The sequence below is a fragment of the Budorcas taxicolor genome, chromosome 11, assembly GCF_023091745.1.
Source record: "Budorcas taxicolor isolate Tak-1 chromosome 11, Takin1.1, whole genome shotgun sequence".
Taxonomy (NCBI): Eukaryota; Metazoa; Chordata; class Mammalia; order Artiodactyla; family Bovidae; genus Budorcas; species Budorcas taxicolor.
The window spans coordinates 128,119,035-128,136,105 of record NC_068920.1 but is presented as its reverse complement, the minus strand read 5'-3'; the positions used below and the strand labels follow the sequence as shown (position 1 = coordinate 128,136,105).

At 50.9% G+C, this 17,071-nt stretch overlaps 1 protein-coding gene across 1 annotated transcript in view; it reads left to right on the top strand.

Moving 5' to 3' along the window:
* Window positions 1-7,849, top strand: part of EHD3 (EH domain containing 3) — a 30,141-nt gene extending 22,292 nt beyond the window's left edge. The window contains exons 4-6 of the mRNA XM_052648889.1: window positions 2,449-2,861; window positions 3,561-3,725; window positions 6,932-7,849. Of these exons, the coding sequence (XP_052504849.1) occupies window positions 2,449-2,861; window positions 3,561-3,725; window positions 6,932-7,459 (1,106 nt within the window). The 3' untranslated portion in view covers window positions 7,460-7,849. The remainder of the gene's footprint in view (window positions 1-2,448; window positions 2,862-3,560; window positions 3,726-6,931) is intronic.
* The last annotated feature ends 9,222 nt before the right edge of the window (window positions 7,850-17,071 follow it).

The window sequence follows — 17,071 nt, the reverse complement described above, 5'->3', positions numbered from 1 at the left end:
AAGAAAACACAGATGCAGAGATACATCGTTTTGAGGGGTCTGTTTTTCCTCATGATTATTTTTGATTAGTTAGCTTTCAGCAACTGGCGCGAGGAATTCCTGAGACCGGCCAGAGACTGGGATTAGCTGGGAACTGAACATAATCAATCTTAATGTCCATTCCTTTCTTTGGGGGAGAAAGTTCTTTATTCTGTATAGAATGGTGGGGAGGATCTGGAGGGAGTTTTAACTCCAGGCTATTTTGAGCCATGTAGCTTTCCTTCAGGTTCCAATTCAGAGACCAGGAAACTGACGCCCAGGGATGGCTTATTCACTGTCCCTGGGATGTAAAAGGCAGAACAGGTCTCACATTTCAGTTCTGAGCAGCACATGCTGATAGAGCACCTACTGTGTGCAGGGGACCATGCTGAGCACAGGGAAGCAGAGGAGGATGAGCAGGCCCTGCCCCGCCAGCTCCCAATGCAGCGGGGGGACAATGCATCCTGATGGTTCCCTGGGTCAGCCAAGAGGCCGGCACCTGCCTGAAGGGCACCTGACCCAGCTGTAGCGACAGGCACAGCCCTGTTCTGGCAGCACTGACTGGGGTCGTCCCTTTCTTGCCCCTCCCCACGCGGGGTCCGGTCAGGCTTCTGAGATTTGCCCCACTCCCTCCAGGTCTTTGCAGCAGAGCCTCCTTGTGCAAGGCTACCGTCATTGTGGACTGGCGAGGGCTCAGAGGCCAGAAGCCTCTTCCCTGTAGCTTCTCTGGCCCCTTCGATCTCCCTAGCCCATGGAGGAGTGGCTAGAGAGCTGAGCTTAGAGCCAGAAGACCTGCGTTCTGGTCCTGAGCCCTGGGCAGGCTCAGCGGCTTGCTTTGAGCCATGTCATCAAGTGTCCAGGACTAGCTGCTCTGACTGCCCAGCTGATGGTGAGCAGTTGCCACCAGCGGCCACATGAGGTGTGCTGAGCAATGAGGGCTGAAATCTGCCTCACAGGAGGGAAGGACATAGGGAAAAGGCAGCCTGCTCTTCACAGCTGCCCTCCCCATAGCCGGCACCACCACAGCCAAAACCTTGTCTGGCTAGATTTGGGAGCAAGCCTCAGCAGAAGGGCAGAGGCCGCTGAGCCCCACTGCCCTCCCCAGCCACGGTGGAGGGCAAGCTTGCTGGTTCCCAGGCACTGCAGCAGCAAAGTCGCGACCTATTTTCCAGGTTCTTGGGGCACTGGGGCCCGGAAGTCAGTTTGCCTTGATTTTCTGAGACCTCTGCCCCGCTTCCTGTCTATGGCTCTGAGGGGCTGCCTTCTGGAGGTGAGGTGAGAGCCGCCCCCGACCTGGCTGTGCTGAAGAAGATTAAATATAGCCAGAGCCAGACCTTGGAAGGGATGGGGGAGGGAGTGAGTGCAAGCTGCAGGGCCCCCTGGAGCAGGCGGGTATGGACCTTGGCGCTCAGTGGAGCTGCGAGTCCAGCCTGGGCACAAGAAGGGGAGAGGGAGGCAGGGGGCTCAAAGGTGCAGGACCACTGCCTGCAGGACTGTGTAGGGTGCCCAGGGCCCCGTAGCCAGGTCTAGTCCTGAACACCCTCTCCCCAACACACACACACATACACACACACCAGCAATTGACTCTCCCCTCATCTCTGAGTCTCTCCTCTGGAAAGTGGGACTGTGCCTGCCTCAGAGGGTGGTGTGGGGGTGAATTGAGGCCGTGATGTGAACTGAATCGAAGTCTGAGACTCTAACAGTCTCTCCAGGGGATTCTGCTGAACTCACGCTGAGGACCTTGTTACAGGCGAGCAGAGCTGCTTGCCTCTCACTCGGTTGCAAGGCAGTTGCCGAATGACTCTCCCTGGTCTCTAATCTTCCTCTGTGAGGCAGGGCGGGAACTGCTGGCTTTTTCCTTTTGGCTCAGTCTCCCACTCAATGGTGGCAAAGAGCTCTGGGACCCCAAGGTCTCTGCATGTAAAACCCTGTGGTGTTGGGAGCCAGGGTCTTTGAGCCCACCCAGAACCTAAGGAAGGGCTCCTACTGCCCTGCAGTGGGAAGCGACAGAAGGCCCAACACTTCCACCTTTATCCCAGCGCTGCTGCTCCTGGGCTGTGTGCCCTCGAGCAAGTCACTTCTTTACCTCTCTGAGCCTCACATCCCCAGCTATTGCCCTTTGTATGGAAGAGGAGACTGAGAGGTGAAGCTGCTTCCTCTCTAGCTGCTAGGTGAGCTGAGCATCTCTGGTCCTTAAAAATCTATTAACTAGATACTATTCGTATGCCCATTTATAGATGGAGAAACTGACTCAGAGACAGTCAGTAACTGGGCCAAAGTTTCAAGGCCAAATAGTGAAATGATGGAGGAGCCAGAGTTGAACCCAGATCTGACTCCCGAGACCATGTTATTTCCACTGCACCACCGCCTCACCCCAAATCCCTACCCTTCACCCCAAAGGCCCCACCCCCTGACTCTGCTCTGCCACAGGGTACGACTTCGCTGCCGTCCTTGAGTGGTTCGCGGAGCGGGTGGACCGCATCATCCTGCTCTTTGACGCCCACAAGCTGGACATCTCCGATGAGTTCTCGGAAGTCATCAAAGCCCTCAAGAACCACGAGGACAAGATGCGAGTGGTGCTGAACAAGGCCGACCAGATCGAGACACAGCAGCTGATGCGGGTGTACGGGGCCCTCATGTGGTCCCTGGGGAAGATCGTCAACACGCCCGAGGTGATCCGGGTCTACATCGGCTCCTTCTGGTCCCACCCGCTTCTCATCCCAGACAACCGGAAGCTCTTTGAGGCCGAGGAGCAGGACCTGTTCAGAGACATCCAGAGTCTGCCCCGAAACGCTGCCCTGCGCAAGCTGAATGACCTCATCAAGAGAGCCAGGCTGGCCAAGGTGAGGCTGCCTCTAGGAGAGGGACAGCATGGGTGGGACCGGTGGTTTGGGGATGAGGTCAGCTGCAAGGGGAGAGGGCTACTGCCTGCAGCCCTGAGCTACTGTCTGCCCATGTGAGGATGTCCGGTAGTCACTGCCTTGTGAGCATCAGCCATGCCACTCGGAGGGGGTAGGGCAGGGTAGTGTGGTGGTTACGATGACATGCCCTGGCATCAGATGGCCAGATTGGAGTCAACTCCATAGTTTACTGTGTGATCCCAACCTCAGCAAGGCCCTTAGTTGCTCTGTGCCTGCTCCCACATCTGTGCAATGAAAGGGTTAGAAGATAACATAGAATAAAGATGGAAAAGCCCTCATCACAGTGCCTGGCATCCTCACAAGTGCTTTGTTCATGTGAGCTGTTGTTACTGTCTTCCTCATCAACATCATCACCAGAATTACCATCCCTATTAGTCTTGACCTTAACCTCCTCACAAACTCCCCTTCCCCCAAGATCTAGTGAAACAGCTCAGTGCTGTAAGCAATGGAAGAGAAAGAGGATGGAGACAAATTATTTCAGAAGTAGGAGCAGGAGGAAGAGTTTGTAGGAAAAGATGGGGTGACAGGTGCCCTGGAGGGAAGGAAAGAACTTGATCTTGATGGTAAAGGAAAGAACTAGAGGTCTTGATCTGAAGGCTTCTCCTTGCCCCTGTCATTCAGGTTCATGCCTATATCATCAGCTCTCTGAAGAAGGAGATGCCCTCCATGTTCGGAAAGGACAACAAGAAGAAGGAGCTGGTGAACAATCTGGCTGAGATTTATGCCCAGATTGAGCGGGAGCACCAGATCTCACCTGGGGACTTCCCCAACCTGAAGAGGATGCAGGTAACCAGGGTCTGGGGGCTCCAGGAAAGGGACAAGCTGGCTGAGCATCTCAAACTTGGAGTAGACCACCCTAGGATGTTCTGGGGAAACTCAGCCCAGAATCAACAGGCAGGCAGGTAGCCCTGGGCATGCCCTTCCTGCTGGGCTGACACTGGCCCAACAGGTGCCAGGCCTGGGCCCTGGGAGAAACATGGAGCCCTGGTGCTCCCAGTGGGCAGTGGTTTTAGAGGGGGCTCTGATACCTCCAGCTTATGACCTTCTCCTGTCCTGGTCACCACCGGTTTGGAATCCCCACCACATCATGTGAAACAGGACAAGTCGCCTGACAAACATGCTCTTGGCCCTTCATTGCTTAAGTTTACTGCTGAGATCTGCCTTGGCAGTGATTTGAACATACGCCACCGAGAAGCAGAAGTCTGCACAGGAGTTTGTCATCTTTGGGTTGCACCATGGGCGCCTCTCTTGGGCCAGGGTCAGCCATGCATAGTTTCTTATGTCCCCCAAAACAAGCCTCTGGGGGAGGCATTTCATCCCCCTTTCACAGGTGAGCAAACTGAGGTTTACAAATGTAATTAACCTGCCTGTGGTTTTAGTAATGTTTACATAGGCTGCAAATAGAAACCCCAGAAGCTGTCCAAGGTCTAAGCAAAAACCTACCACACCCTGCTAACTGGATCGTCTCTAACCTTCTGTCTCTTGTCTACATGTTGAGGGTACAAAAGCACCACCTTATATGGATATTATGAGCAGAAATCAGATTAATGTTTGTAAGGCAGTTAGCATGGCCTCGTACAGACTGTGCTGTTTAAATGCAGTAGCAAGTTAGGTGAGATTTCACCAGTAGAGGAGGCAGGGAGATGACCACAGGGAACCTACCTCTGCATGATTTTTGCAACTTTCCATGATTCTATAATTATTTAAAAAGGAAAAGTTTTCAAGAATTAGGGGATTAGGAAAAATAGCAGATGTAGTAGTAATATTGTTTTTGCTCTTGTTGCTCAGAGCGTTTTAGAACATCAGTGTAGTCCCAAACGTATGCATTTTTGCTTTCCTATCTAGTAAAAGAAAAACAGAGACATCCAGAGTGTGCATTTGTTCATGTATCCATTCGTTCCTATAACTATCCACATCGAGCCAGTCACTTGTTTCAGAATTGTTTTCACATAATTTGGGCTTCAACTTTCAGTTTCTCTTTCTGTTAAGAATTTCATGCTGCTGTTGCTAAGTCACTTCAGTCGTGTCCAACTCTGTGTGACCCCATAGACGGCAGTCCACGAGGCTCCCCTGTCCCTGGGATTCTCCAGACAAGAACACTGGAGTGGGTTGCCATTTCCTTCTCCAATGCATGAAAGTGAAAAGTGAAAGGGAAGTCGCTCAGTCATATCCGATTCTTTGCAACCCCATGGACTGCAGCCTACCAGGCTCCTCCGTCCATGGGATTTTCCAGGCAAGAGTACTGGAGTGGGGTGCCATCGCCTTCTCTGAAGAATTTCATGATCTGTAAGCAAATTTTGGGGAAGATGACATTTGAAAGGGATCAGATGACTTTTTAATGTGAGGAATTCTTTTGCAACACAGATGGTTTCACCTTCTCGCTTGTTTGCCCATCTGATGTCAGGTTCTGTTAGGGATACTGGTTCAGTATGTAAATAACTGTACTGTGGGGACATATATGTTGGCTGATGGGAGTACTCATTTTGACCCCTGGAAGACACTGGGACCCCTAGTTGGGAGCCCACAAAACACACTTCGACATGGACAGGCTGGGAGAGGCAGGAACCAGAGAGGTTGTGCCCAAGGGCAGGAGAAAGGGCTTGTCTGCTCCACCCTCCACATCCCTCCCAGCCCCACCCTGGAATGGAGGTGAGGATGCCCAGGCTCACACTTGGTCTTAAAATATAGCCATGGGTGTTTTCTAAATTCTTCTGTAGTGTGCTTGTCCTGAGACTGTCCCCTGTAAACTGGCCTCCTCCCAGTGTCCCGAGATTGCTGTGGCCAGAGCCAGGGTGGGAGCTGGAAGCTCTCATCTTGTTGTTATAGCGGCCAAGGAGAATCTGGGGATATTTGAGACCTGGGACCTTTAAAAATGGCAAAGACATGCAAAGCAGAACACATTTCTTTTACCACGTAGTGTGGTGGTCATGGGCAGGCAAGGAAGGGAGCTTTGATAAAACCTGCCTACCTGCTCCTGCCTGCTGAGTCAGAACCCTCAGGGAAAAGCTGATCATTGAAAAATTTCTCCAGATAATCCCTCAGGCATCCTGATTAAGAACCACTGGCTTGGGAATGACCTTTGGCTTCTACTGTGATTTATTTCCCATTGCCTGTACCTCCCTTTTTCCTTCCTGAATGGTGATAAAATGTGACTTCCCACTCTCAGAAGGTCATGAGGAAGAGAACGAGCTCATGTAGTGGAGTGTGTTTTCAAGCGTAACCCTTACTGAAGTCGAGACCCACATGACTCAGTCTCAGAGGGATGGAGCATTCAAGAGCCACTCACTGTTCAATCAGTGGCCAAAAGGAACTTAGAAATTTAATGACTATTGTCCCTTGGTATGCACACGGCATTGGTTCCAGGAACCTCCACAAATACCAAAATCCATGGATGCTCAAGTTCATTATAATATAAAATGATGTAGTATCCACAAAAGCAGAGCCCTCAGATATGGAGGCCTGACTGTATTTGCTTCCTAGAGCACTAAAGGAATCCAAACAGATCAAAGTGAAGTGAAAGTGAAAGTCACTCAGTCATGTCCGACTGTTTGCAACCCCATGGACTATACAGTCCATGGAATTCTCCAGGCCAGAATACTGGAATTGGTAGCCTTTCCCTTCTCCAGGGGATCTTCCCAACCCAGGGATCAAACCCAGGTCTTCAATTGCAGGCAGATTTGTTACCAGCTGAGCCACCAGGGAAGCCCAAGAATACTGGAGTGGGTAGCCTATCCCTTCTCCAGCAGATCCTCCCAACCCAGGAATCAAACTGGGGTCTCCTGCATTACAGGCAGATTCTTTTCCGACTGAGCTATCAGGAAAGCTCCAAACAGATCAAACCAGTTGTTAAATCTCTTTCTTCTCCAACCCCTGCCATTAGCCTCTCTCCTGAAAAATCCACCAAGAGTCAATGTATCTTTTGTCTCTTTCTCTCATATCTTTTCTGGGCCCACTGTCTTCTGTCCTCACCTTTTTTCTCTCTCTCTTCCCAGGACCAGCTACAAGCCCAGGACTTTAGCAAATTCCAGCCCCTGAAAAGCAAGCTGCTGGAGGTGGTGGATGACATGCTGGCTCATGACATTGCCCAGCTCATGGTGCTGGTGCGCCAGGAGGAGACCCAGCGGCCCGCCCAGATAGTGAAGGGCGGAGCATTCGAGGGCACCCTCCACGGCCCCTTTGGGCACGGCTACGGGGAGGGGGCCGGGGAGGGCATCGATGATGCCGAGTGGGTGGTGGCCAGGGACAAGCCGATGTACGATGAGATCTTCTACACCCTGTCACCAGTGGATGGCAAGATCACAGGTGCCAATGCCAAGAAGGAGATGGTGCGCTCCAAGCTGCCCAATAGCGTGCTGGGCAAGATCTGGAAGCTGGCCGACATCGACAAGGATGGCATGCTGGATGATGAGGAGTTTGCACTGGCCAACCACCTCATCAAGGTCAAGCTGGAGGGGCATGAGCTGCCCAACGAGCTGCCTGCCCACCTTGTACCCCCCTCCAAAAGGAAGGCCACTGAGTGATGGGAGGCGAGGAGGTCCAGAGCAGGCAGGTGTTAGAGGAGATGGGAGAGGCGATCTCTCTCTCTCTCACACACACACACACACACACACACACACACAGATGTTGAGACCGGCACTGCAGATAGGAGGGAACAAGGATCCCCAGGTCTCCAGGATACATCTCCAAGTGCTCAGAATTGGCTGAAGCACAGAAGCACCCAAAGTCCCAGGAGTCACGCCTCAGTCTCCATCCCTCTTTCCCTCCCTGGTCCCACTGCCCGGAGACCCACCTTCTCCTGTGGAGGCCATTCACTTGGCCACAGATGGCCCACCCACCTCCAGATTCCCCGGACCCAGAGCAGATGGAAAAGGTTTTTCACTTAATAGACAATCCACTTTTTTCTATGCTTTATCCCCACCTCTTTGACTTGCTAACATGAAATCTGCTCTGGGGCCAGGAGATGGGAGGGGAGGGGGCTTCTGTAGGGAGGGGAGTGAAGGGGGAAGCGTCCTCAGGGAACCAGGCCCCAGACTTGAAGAGATGTAGCCACAGCCATGAGCCCTCTTTCCCATGCTGAGGCTCTGACTGCCTCGGCAGACCTGGCTTTAAACTTGCTTGCACTTCCTCTCAAAGAATCCAGGAACCAGAGGGAGAAGGGAAAAACTTGGCAGGAAAGAAAGCGAAGAAATTGTCCTGTCATCCGTTGCTCTCGTAGCCAGTCAATGGCAGTTTTATCCCACAGATTTTGTGAGATTCCTGTTTTTCCCACCTGGCCTCTGTGTGGATGCTTGTACTTGACACATTTATCCATCCCTTCTGAGTGCCAGGAGCTGCATCCAGCGCTTCATATATCTTATTCCAAGTTGTCCTTAACCACTCTCCAAGGAAGTCTGTGTTAGCCCCTCCCATTTGAGCCTGAGACTCAGTAGAGTTCAGGTGACCCTCCCAGGTCACACAGCTCACATGTGATGGAGCTAGGGCCACAGACTCTGCCCTCTGCTGTGATAATATACAGGATCCCTGTGTTTCTGGCTAATGACAAACTGTGAAGAGTTAGCTGAGCACGCAGGCCCCTCACGGGCTCCCAGAGAAGGCTGGCAAGGGAGAAGGGCCCGCCAGCATTTGGTGGGCCGTCAGTCTGACCATCTGTCACAGCACAGAAGCAAACCGTGCCTTCTGGCGATGCGCCCCATGTTCCCAACCTCACAGAAGCCCAGCAGCAGCAGCAGGAATGTAAGCTGGCGTGTTGGGTGCTGTTTGCCTCTGACTCTGCTCCGCCTCCCACCCCGCAGCCTGAATCATCCCAGCTCAAATGCAGCCTCCAACTCTTCTCAAGTGGGACCTCCTGCTAACTGTCGAGAAGGCCAGTTCGAGAGGTCTGAGGCCGTGTTCTCTGCAGGACCCACGACTCTGCAGTGTCTGGCAAATCCCCACCATTCCTGATGCCCTACAGCCGCCCTTACAGTCTCTCCCTCGGCTTGCTTTGTGGCCACTGAACCAGTCCCTTTGTACGCTATACTCCTACTGTGATGGAAAACAAAAACAAGTATAAGTTATTTTGTATCTATGTTCAGACTATATAGAGAATATTCTCTGTATCTACTATGTGCTTACTACTGCAGTGCACTTGTCATTAGTATTCATGTTAATATAGCACATTTATCCTTTGGTATCTGCTTGGCCATAGAGCATGATTCCGTGGGAGGCTGACGGAGAGGAGTTGGGTTCTTAACTCGGGCATCTCTGGCAGAGGATTGGGGCCACCCATAGCCAGCATCCGCAGGTAGCGTCCCATTGGCCTGGTGCTTCTCCAGGCCCACTGACTACCCAGGCTGCCCCAGTGGAACGACCCTGCCACTCTGGAGGGAAGATGGTCCCCAACTCCTGGGCTTCCTTATGCATCCACACATTTCTCTTTCTCATGAAATGAAGACCAAAGGAAAACCAAGGTACAGAGGTCCAGCCTCCTCTAATTCAGGTGCCAAGCCCAGCAGAGGACCATTTCTCAGCTCTATGCCTTTATTTCAACTGAAGAGGAATGGGAAGGACAGCAGAGTGAGGGGAGGTTTCTGTCTTTATTTGAGGTGGAGAGGGGTGTCTGTCGGTCCCCTCACCCCACCTTTGGACACACGCATGTGCCACTTTCCTGCCCTTCCTTTCCCTGAGTCTCTCCCCTCCCTTCTTCAGGGCTCCACCCCAGAGAGATCTGGCAGGCATGGGAATTCCATGTTGACATTTCTCCCATCTCCTGAGAAAGAGGAAATGGTGTTTGAGCCTTCCCCCCAGAGATGAGGGGACAGATGGGGAACACCTTCTCTGGGGCTGTCCCTCTGCCCCTGCTGCCTGGACCTATTGACCTCTTGCAGTCTCTGGGGGCTTGGGGAACTCTCCTGCCTCAGCCTGGAGAACAGTTAAAGTGGAGGGCAGAGACTTGTCATGGCAGTCTCACCGGCAGGAAGCCCTAGAGGCCCAACCGGACTGGCCTGCCATTCCCCACACTCAGTCTGGACCACAGAAATGCTCAGATGGGAAGATCCACACCCTATGTCCCATCCCCAGAAAGCCTGTCCTGGCACCTGAGCGCTCAGTCTTATACGGGGAACACTACTGCCATAGCAGGGCCTGGCCTCAGTTTGCAGAGTGGTGAGAGGTTGCCCTGCATCACCCCATTTCCATCGGTCTCTTCTGTTCCAGGAGCAGACATTTGTTTACGTGTTAGCTGATTAGCAGAGCCATGTTGGGGGAGCAGACTTATTTTCCCTGTGAGATGCTAACTAGCCTCTGTACAGATTCAGTCTTACTCTCTAATTTGTCCATCCATCCATGCCTTTATCCATCCCTTTTTCTGTTCAGAAGACACTGAGAATTTCCTGCAGAAAAGACCCCAAGATGAGATTCAGACATCATTGAGCCGTTCAAAAATACTGAATACATGCCATCTGTGCAGGGGGGGACAGTTCTAGGTGAATCAAATCAAATCAAGTTCCAGCTCTCAGAGAGCTCACAGCCTAAATGGGGAAGTGAGACAGTTATACAAATATCGATAATACAATGAGGGACTATGACAGGTGCTGGGATGAGGGTGGGCCGTCAAAGTAGGGGCTAATGAGAGTCAAAAATGGCTTCCAATAGTGGGGGAGGGTGGAAGGCGGTCAGAGAAAGCTGAGGGTGTGCGTGGGGCTCTTGAGCTGAACCCCAAACCTCCTGGGGTCTGCCTCTCAGGCCCATTGTCTCCCTTCTCTAATCCAAGGAAGACAGGGTTTTTCTACAAAAATAAACACATAGCATTCCTAGCCCACAAAATCATGACAGACTCAGAAAAATTGATGTATTTGAGGAAAAGTATGATGAGAATTTTGCCCCTGGGGACTGTGCTGGTTTTCCACAGGCCATTTCAAGTAAAAATTTTATCAGTATCTTTAAAGTTGAAATTTTCAGTGCTTGGAGGGACAAACAAAACGGTAATAGGGAACGTCAGTAATCCTAGTTGGACCATGAGGGAAACGGGAGGAAATAAGGACACAGCTCTCCCCATCTCCCTGTGGAGGTAATTAGTGCTCCCCACACTGTGGTTCTTGGGTCCTCTAGGCACAGGAAGGACCAAACTTTCTACCCCTTTAAAGTCAGGCTTTGGCTGCCAGCTTATGGTGGTTAGCAACATGACCCTTCTGGGCAGAAACAAGCATGTCATTTGCCACATTCTGCTTCTCTTGCCTGGCCAGGAATGCATGTGGGAGCCTTGGTGAGCCCAGCTCCCTGGGTCTGTCTAGAATCCCTTACCAGTCTGCACTGGACAGGTGGCATGAGCAAGATACAAACTCTAGTCATTTTAATTTTAAACCACTGACAGTCATGGACTATTTCTCATCCAGCATTACCTAAACTATCACAGCCAAAATACCTGCTAAGTTCTTTCCACAGTTCAGTCCACTGAGTAAGTGTAAAGGCAAGTCTTCTAGGAGATTGAGATTCTGCTTTCTCAAGAACCAAGGTCACCTGAAGCTGATGGCATAGGTGATTGGCACCAAGTCCTTTAGTGTCTGAGGCATTTGCTGTAATGTTCCAGCCCCAGTCCTTCAATGTCACTTTTTAGGCTGAAGAACTTTGCACTAATGGAGGCAAATACTCATAGTACCTGTCTTCCTTCTGTGATTATATACACACTGAGGATTGACTGGGTGTTTTTCTGCCTTGAGTTAGACAGAGAATGCACAGGTTGGAAAGAGAAGAACTACAATTCCCAGACTCCCTTGCAACCAGGTTCACATCCTTAAAATCACATCCTTGTGATTTTAAGTCCTGCCAACCAGATATACTCAAGGGAGAGCTTGCTGAAGTGGATCATGCCAGAGGAGGACCCAGCAGCTAATACAGAAGCTTCCTGACTTTACAGCTTCCTTTTTGTGCCCAAGAAGCTAGAAGACTTGCTTGTGATGTCAGATGAAACAGTGGCCTGCAATAGTGACAGGAATATAAATGATCATATGCCACCTAACTAGGATGCCTGAGCACTGCTAAGATGTGCAGAGAGGACCAGGCTGCAGCAGGGGAGGCGTTCTGGAGGGGTGCGTGTGTGTGTCACTCAGCTTGAAAGGGTTAGAAATTTCGGTCCTTCCGTACCTAGCGTACCCAAGAACCACAGTGTGTGTGTGTGTGTGTGTGTGTGTGTGTGTGCGTGTGCGTGCGTGCGTGTGTGTGTGTGTGTGTGTGTGTGTGTGTGTGTGTGTGTGCTGGGAGGATACCCTGAAGTGGTTCTTGCTGGATAAATGAGCAAGAGAGGGGATGATAGGGCTTTCTAGAAAGAATAACGACTGGGGAATTTTCAAAGTAATAATCTCTTTCTAAGAATCTAGGGGGTATGAATGTATGCACTCAGAACACTTAAGACTATAAAATAAGGAAATGTTTAAAAAAAAATAGCAGTTCTAGCTCCTCCCATAGAATTTCATGGGTAGAGTTTCCCCTCCCCAGGGAAGTGTACATGCATGTCAGCATGTAGCACATCGTTACCCAAAGAAGACACAGGAAGTGCAGGGCCTGGGACCACCTGAAGTCCAGCATCAAAATTAATCATGTGGCCTCTCTGTGCCCCCATTCATCTTCCCCCTAAGTAGGAATCATTTTAATTATTTGGAGATATCATGAGAACACAAAGAAAGTTCACCAGTAACATGCACACTGTATATGTAAGCTTTATTGTTATGTGCTGGAAGAGGCACAGTTCATGTCTCACGGAAGAGGCGAGACTCCTATGCACAAGGGGGAAGGAAAGCAACCAAGCCTGAAAAGGCACAGAGAGAAAGGAGAAAGGACAAGAGGTGTGGAGGAGCTGGGAAGCACAAGGCTTGCAGTGCTTGAATACCTGAAAGGTGCCCTGGGCCTGGAGACTGCCTGTAGGGACCCACAGGCCCTAGACCACTGGGGCCCCTGCCACTGGCATAAATGCAGAGCCCTGCATCCCTGCCTGGACTCCTGGCCACACAGTCTGGTGCTGACAGAGGGCTGTGAACAGTCATGGTGCACTCACTGGTGGGCTGAAGGGGCAGCATGACAGCCTGGCTCCAACACAGACCACCTACGGATGCCATAGGTCAGAGAGGTCAGAGCAGATCCGCCAGGGTATTGAACACACCACCCAAATGTCAAATGTTTATCTTCATTCACAAAGTCCCAGAATCACAGCACTGGGTAAGATGAAGTCTCCTTTCCTGCCAGCCAGTGTTTTTTTAAATGGCATCTCTTAATGTTGGTTTGAGACAAGGAGCTAAGAGAGTAAGAAATACCAGGTTAGAGTAGAGAGGAGATGACCCTCATTGTTTCCCAACCCCACTGTGGGATGGGCCCAGGATTTGGTTCACCTTCGAGAGAATCTCAGACACACTGGTGTAATGATGCTGCGGGTGAAATCTGACTTTAGTCCAGGGCTCCTTTTTCACAGCCCACTTCCTCTCTTCTCTTTCTCCTGCTCTCCTTCCCACTCCATCCAGGTTGCCAGAGGACCACTGCTTCCCATCTGGTCATTCTGCCCTAGCACACACACACACACCCTTACTCCCAACAGCTGGGTCTGTTCCCTCTCTCGGGGCTGGGTCCATGGGGACCACTGGCTGATTGGAGGAACCAAGAGTCTGCACCTGTGACCATGGGGCCAGATGCTGTGGCTGTGACTCTGGTCGCAGGCATGAATCCAGCAGCATGGCCCAGTGGGAGAGGGCCTGTCAGTCCAGCGAAGAAGAAGGCGGGAGATTCAGGGTTGGGTGGGTATTGGGACACAGCTGCTCCTATGGAGGCTTCCCCTCTGGATCTCATCTGCTTCCTAAATGCCTCTACAGCTTTCTCAACAGCACACAGTAATTCCCCTCATTCCAAAAAGTTCTACCCCTCAGGAACAGGCCATGGCCTGAAAATAGAGAACTGTAAAGAAGTCAGAGGGTGCTTCTTGCCCCAAGAAGAGTAACTGTCCAGGCCCCAGAGCAGATGTAGCTTGTCCTCTTGATCTCCTGGCACATCCAGGGGCCACAGGAAGTGAGGCCTGAGATAAGAGTGGCCCTGACCTCTGCAGTGACATTTCCTGGAACTTCTTGAGATGAAGAGGAAACAAGCAAACTGACTCCAAGCTGCCGTGCTTGGTCAGACGTCACTCCCCAGCCCTGGGGATTGACTGAACATCTGGTTTGGAATCCAGGTCTCATGGTCTGTGTACAAGCAAGCCCACTCCAGGCACCAAGGATTTCAATCAGGCTGCCTCAACTGGATAAGGACAAAAATCTGCAAGCCAGGCTTTTCTAAGACCCAGTTCAAACACTCCCCCAAGCAAGTGACTCTTCCACCTCCACAGCAGCCCCACCTGCATATCCCTAGGGCTTTGGCGTCTCTGTCCTCAGCCGCCTCCTCACAGCACTGTCATTTGCATCCTTGTTGATTCTCACCATCCAGGTAATCAACTCCTCCCCAGGGCCTGGAAGGCTTGAGCTAAGCACAGGGCAGGGGTTGCCTTGCTGTATCACCTGGATTGTCTCAAGTGCTTATGTCCCCAGCTGCAGGGCTGCCAGCTGCCAGCCCTTAACTTCAAGACATCTCCAGAAATTGTCCTTGGTGGCAATGATCTGCCTCCCACGATGCCACCCCCTCTTCCCATGGACAGCCACACCAGTGAAGGTCAATTAGGGGCTATAACAGCCTGGTCCCACCTGGAACAGTTCTGAAGGGCCCTCTCACTTTAGAACTCCACACGGGCTCAGCCCGTCCCTCATGACCACATTGCAGCCCAACACCTCCCTCAGCCTCCTCCTGTATCTTTCCCTTCCCCTTTCCAAGAGCATCCTCCAATAAACCTGCTGCGTACTAAACTTGAGCTTCCCTGGTGGCTCAGTGGTAAAGAATCCGCCTGCCAGTGCAGGAGATGGGTGTTTGATCCCCGCATCGGGAAGATCCCCTGGAGAAAGAAATGGCAACCCACTCCAGTATTCTTGCCTGGGAAATCTCATGAACAGAGAAGCCTGACGGGCTACAGTCCATGGGGTTGCAGAGTCAGACACAACTTAGCAACTAACCAATAACAACAATGCTAAACTCCATCCCAGGGATGGATGCTTCCCAGGGAAGCCAGCCTGCAATAAAAGAAAGGATCTGGCAGAGAGAAGTTACTCGATAAATACTGGTTGAAACAATTGAACAGTTAATGGTTCAGTCATAAATCCAACCAGAGATTGGTCTCATGGGGACTAGTGAGTTGACCAGGCAAATAGAAGAGTCAGCCTTCCCAGAAAATAAGCGCCATGTGGCACCAAACCTACTTGGCACACTGCGGTGAATCACTGGGAGAAGCTGGCACCATGGAATGCAGGGGAATAGGTGAAATAGTTCCAGAGTTACACCTCAGGCAGCTCAGCCAAAGGGTTGTTTATTAGTGATGAGGAGAAGGGCCATAGGACTCTCCTTTGTATAATGAAATCATTTTTTCCAAATCACTCTCAATCTGTAATTTCTTCTTTTCTTTCTAAAAGCATGTCTCTCAGAAAGAGATGGGGATCCACAGATGATGGAGAGAGCATACTTTCCAAAAGGAAGCATTAGAGGGAAGGACACTTCCTTAGGAGCTGGTTGGTGAAGATGCTGTCCTTAAGCAGAAGTCTAGAACCACTGCATAGAAACTTTTCCACATTAGCTGTGAAAGCCCTAGTGATAAGGATGAGATTGCAATTTTTAACTGCAGACTTGTAGGGTATAATAGAAGATCAGTGGATGAAAAAGAACTGGGGCAACAAAAGAATATCTGATGGGGATCAGCATCTGCAGAGCTGGTTTCCACATCCCAGTGGCCATGGACAAGTAGCAGCTGCCTGGAACACTGATGGGAGGACCCAAGGTACCTTCTGTGACCAGTCTACAATGGCTTTGCGGTCACAGAAAGGGAGAACAGTAGGACATCCCTCCTAAACTGTCACCAGTGCCTCAGTGAAGAGGCATCAAATTTAGCACCAGAGCCGCTTTATATATTATGTGTAGTTTTTTAAATAAATAACATTCCCAGGGGGCACTAGTGGTAAAGAACCTGCCTGCCAGTGCAGGAGATGTGAGAGATGTAGCTTCAGTCCCTGGGTCGGGAAGAGTCCCCTGGAGGAGGGCGTGGCTACACGCTCCAGTATTCTTGCCTGGAGAATCCCATGGACAGAGAAGCCTGGCAGGCTACAGTCCATAGGGCCGCACAGAGTCAGACATGACCAAAGCAACTTAACACATATGCATATGCTAGACATAGTTAATAGTTTAATGAATTATGTTGATCTTATTCCATAGTCTCAATCATTTTATCATCTTGGAAAAGTCTTGAGAAAAAGGGAACCTTTTCAGGTGCTTTCAAGCAACAGGGTGACCTCCAGTGAATTGCTGTGTGAAGACCATGTTGGTCAGAGAGGACAGGCTGGATAAGCAGCACCCCTTGTAGGACATGCCTCCATAAGGCCAGTTCCTGACTGTGTCTGGCCTAGGCCACAGAAGCACAGGTCCTGGAGCTGAATGGGACCTTGGAAATCATCGTGTCCAGCCAGTCTCAGACAGGCATCTGCGGAGCTCTGGATCTTTACAACTATCCATCAACACCCGCATGTCTCGACCAATCCTTTCTGGATGTGCTATCTTTCACAGTCACGATATCATTTTCATAACACTTGCCCAATCGACATATACCCGGAACTGCATCTGTGGGATAATGTGGGAGCAAAATATGCTTGTGGAATATGTGGGAGCAAAATGTGCTTGTCAGAACCCATAGAAGGTTCAACACCGAGTGTGAGCCCTAAGGTTAACTGTGGGCTTTGAGTGATAGGATGCGTCTGTGTGTGTTCACCCACTGTCACAAGCATACCACTCCAGTGGGGCTGTTGAGAGTTGGGGAGGTTGTGCGTGTGTGGTGCTGGGGGGTGTATGGAAACTCTCTATATCTTCTGCTCAGTTTTGCCATGAACCTAAAACTGCTCTAAAAATAAAGCCAATTAATGAAAAAGATTGCTGGGAGAAATATCAACAACCTCAGATATGCAGATGACACCACCCTCATGGCAGAAAGTGAAGAGGAACTAAAAAGCCTCTTGATGAAAGTGAAGGAGGAGAGTGAAAAGGTTGGCTTAAAG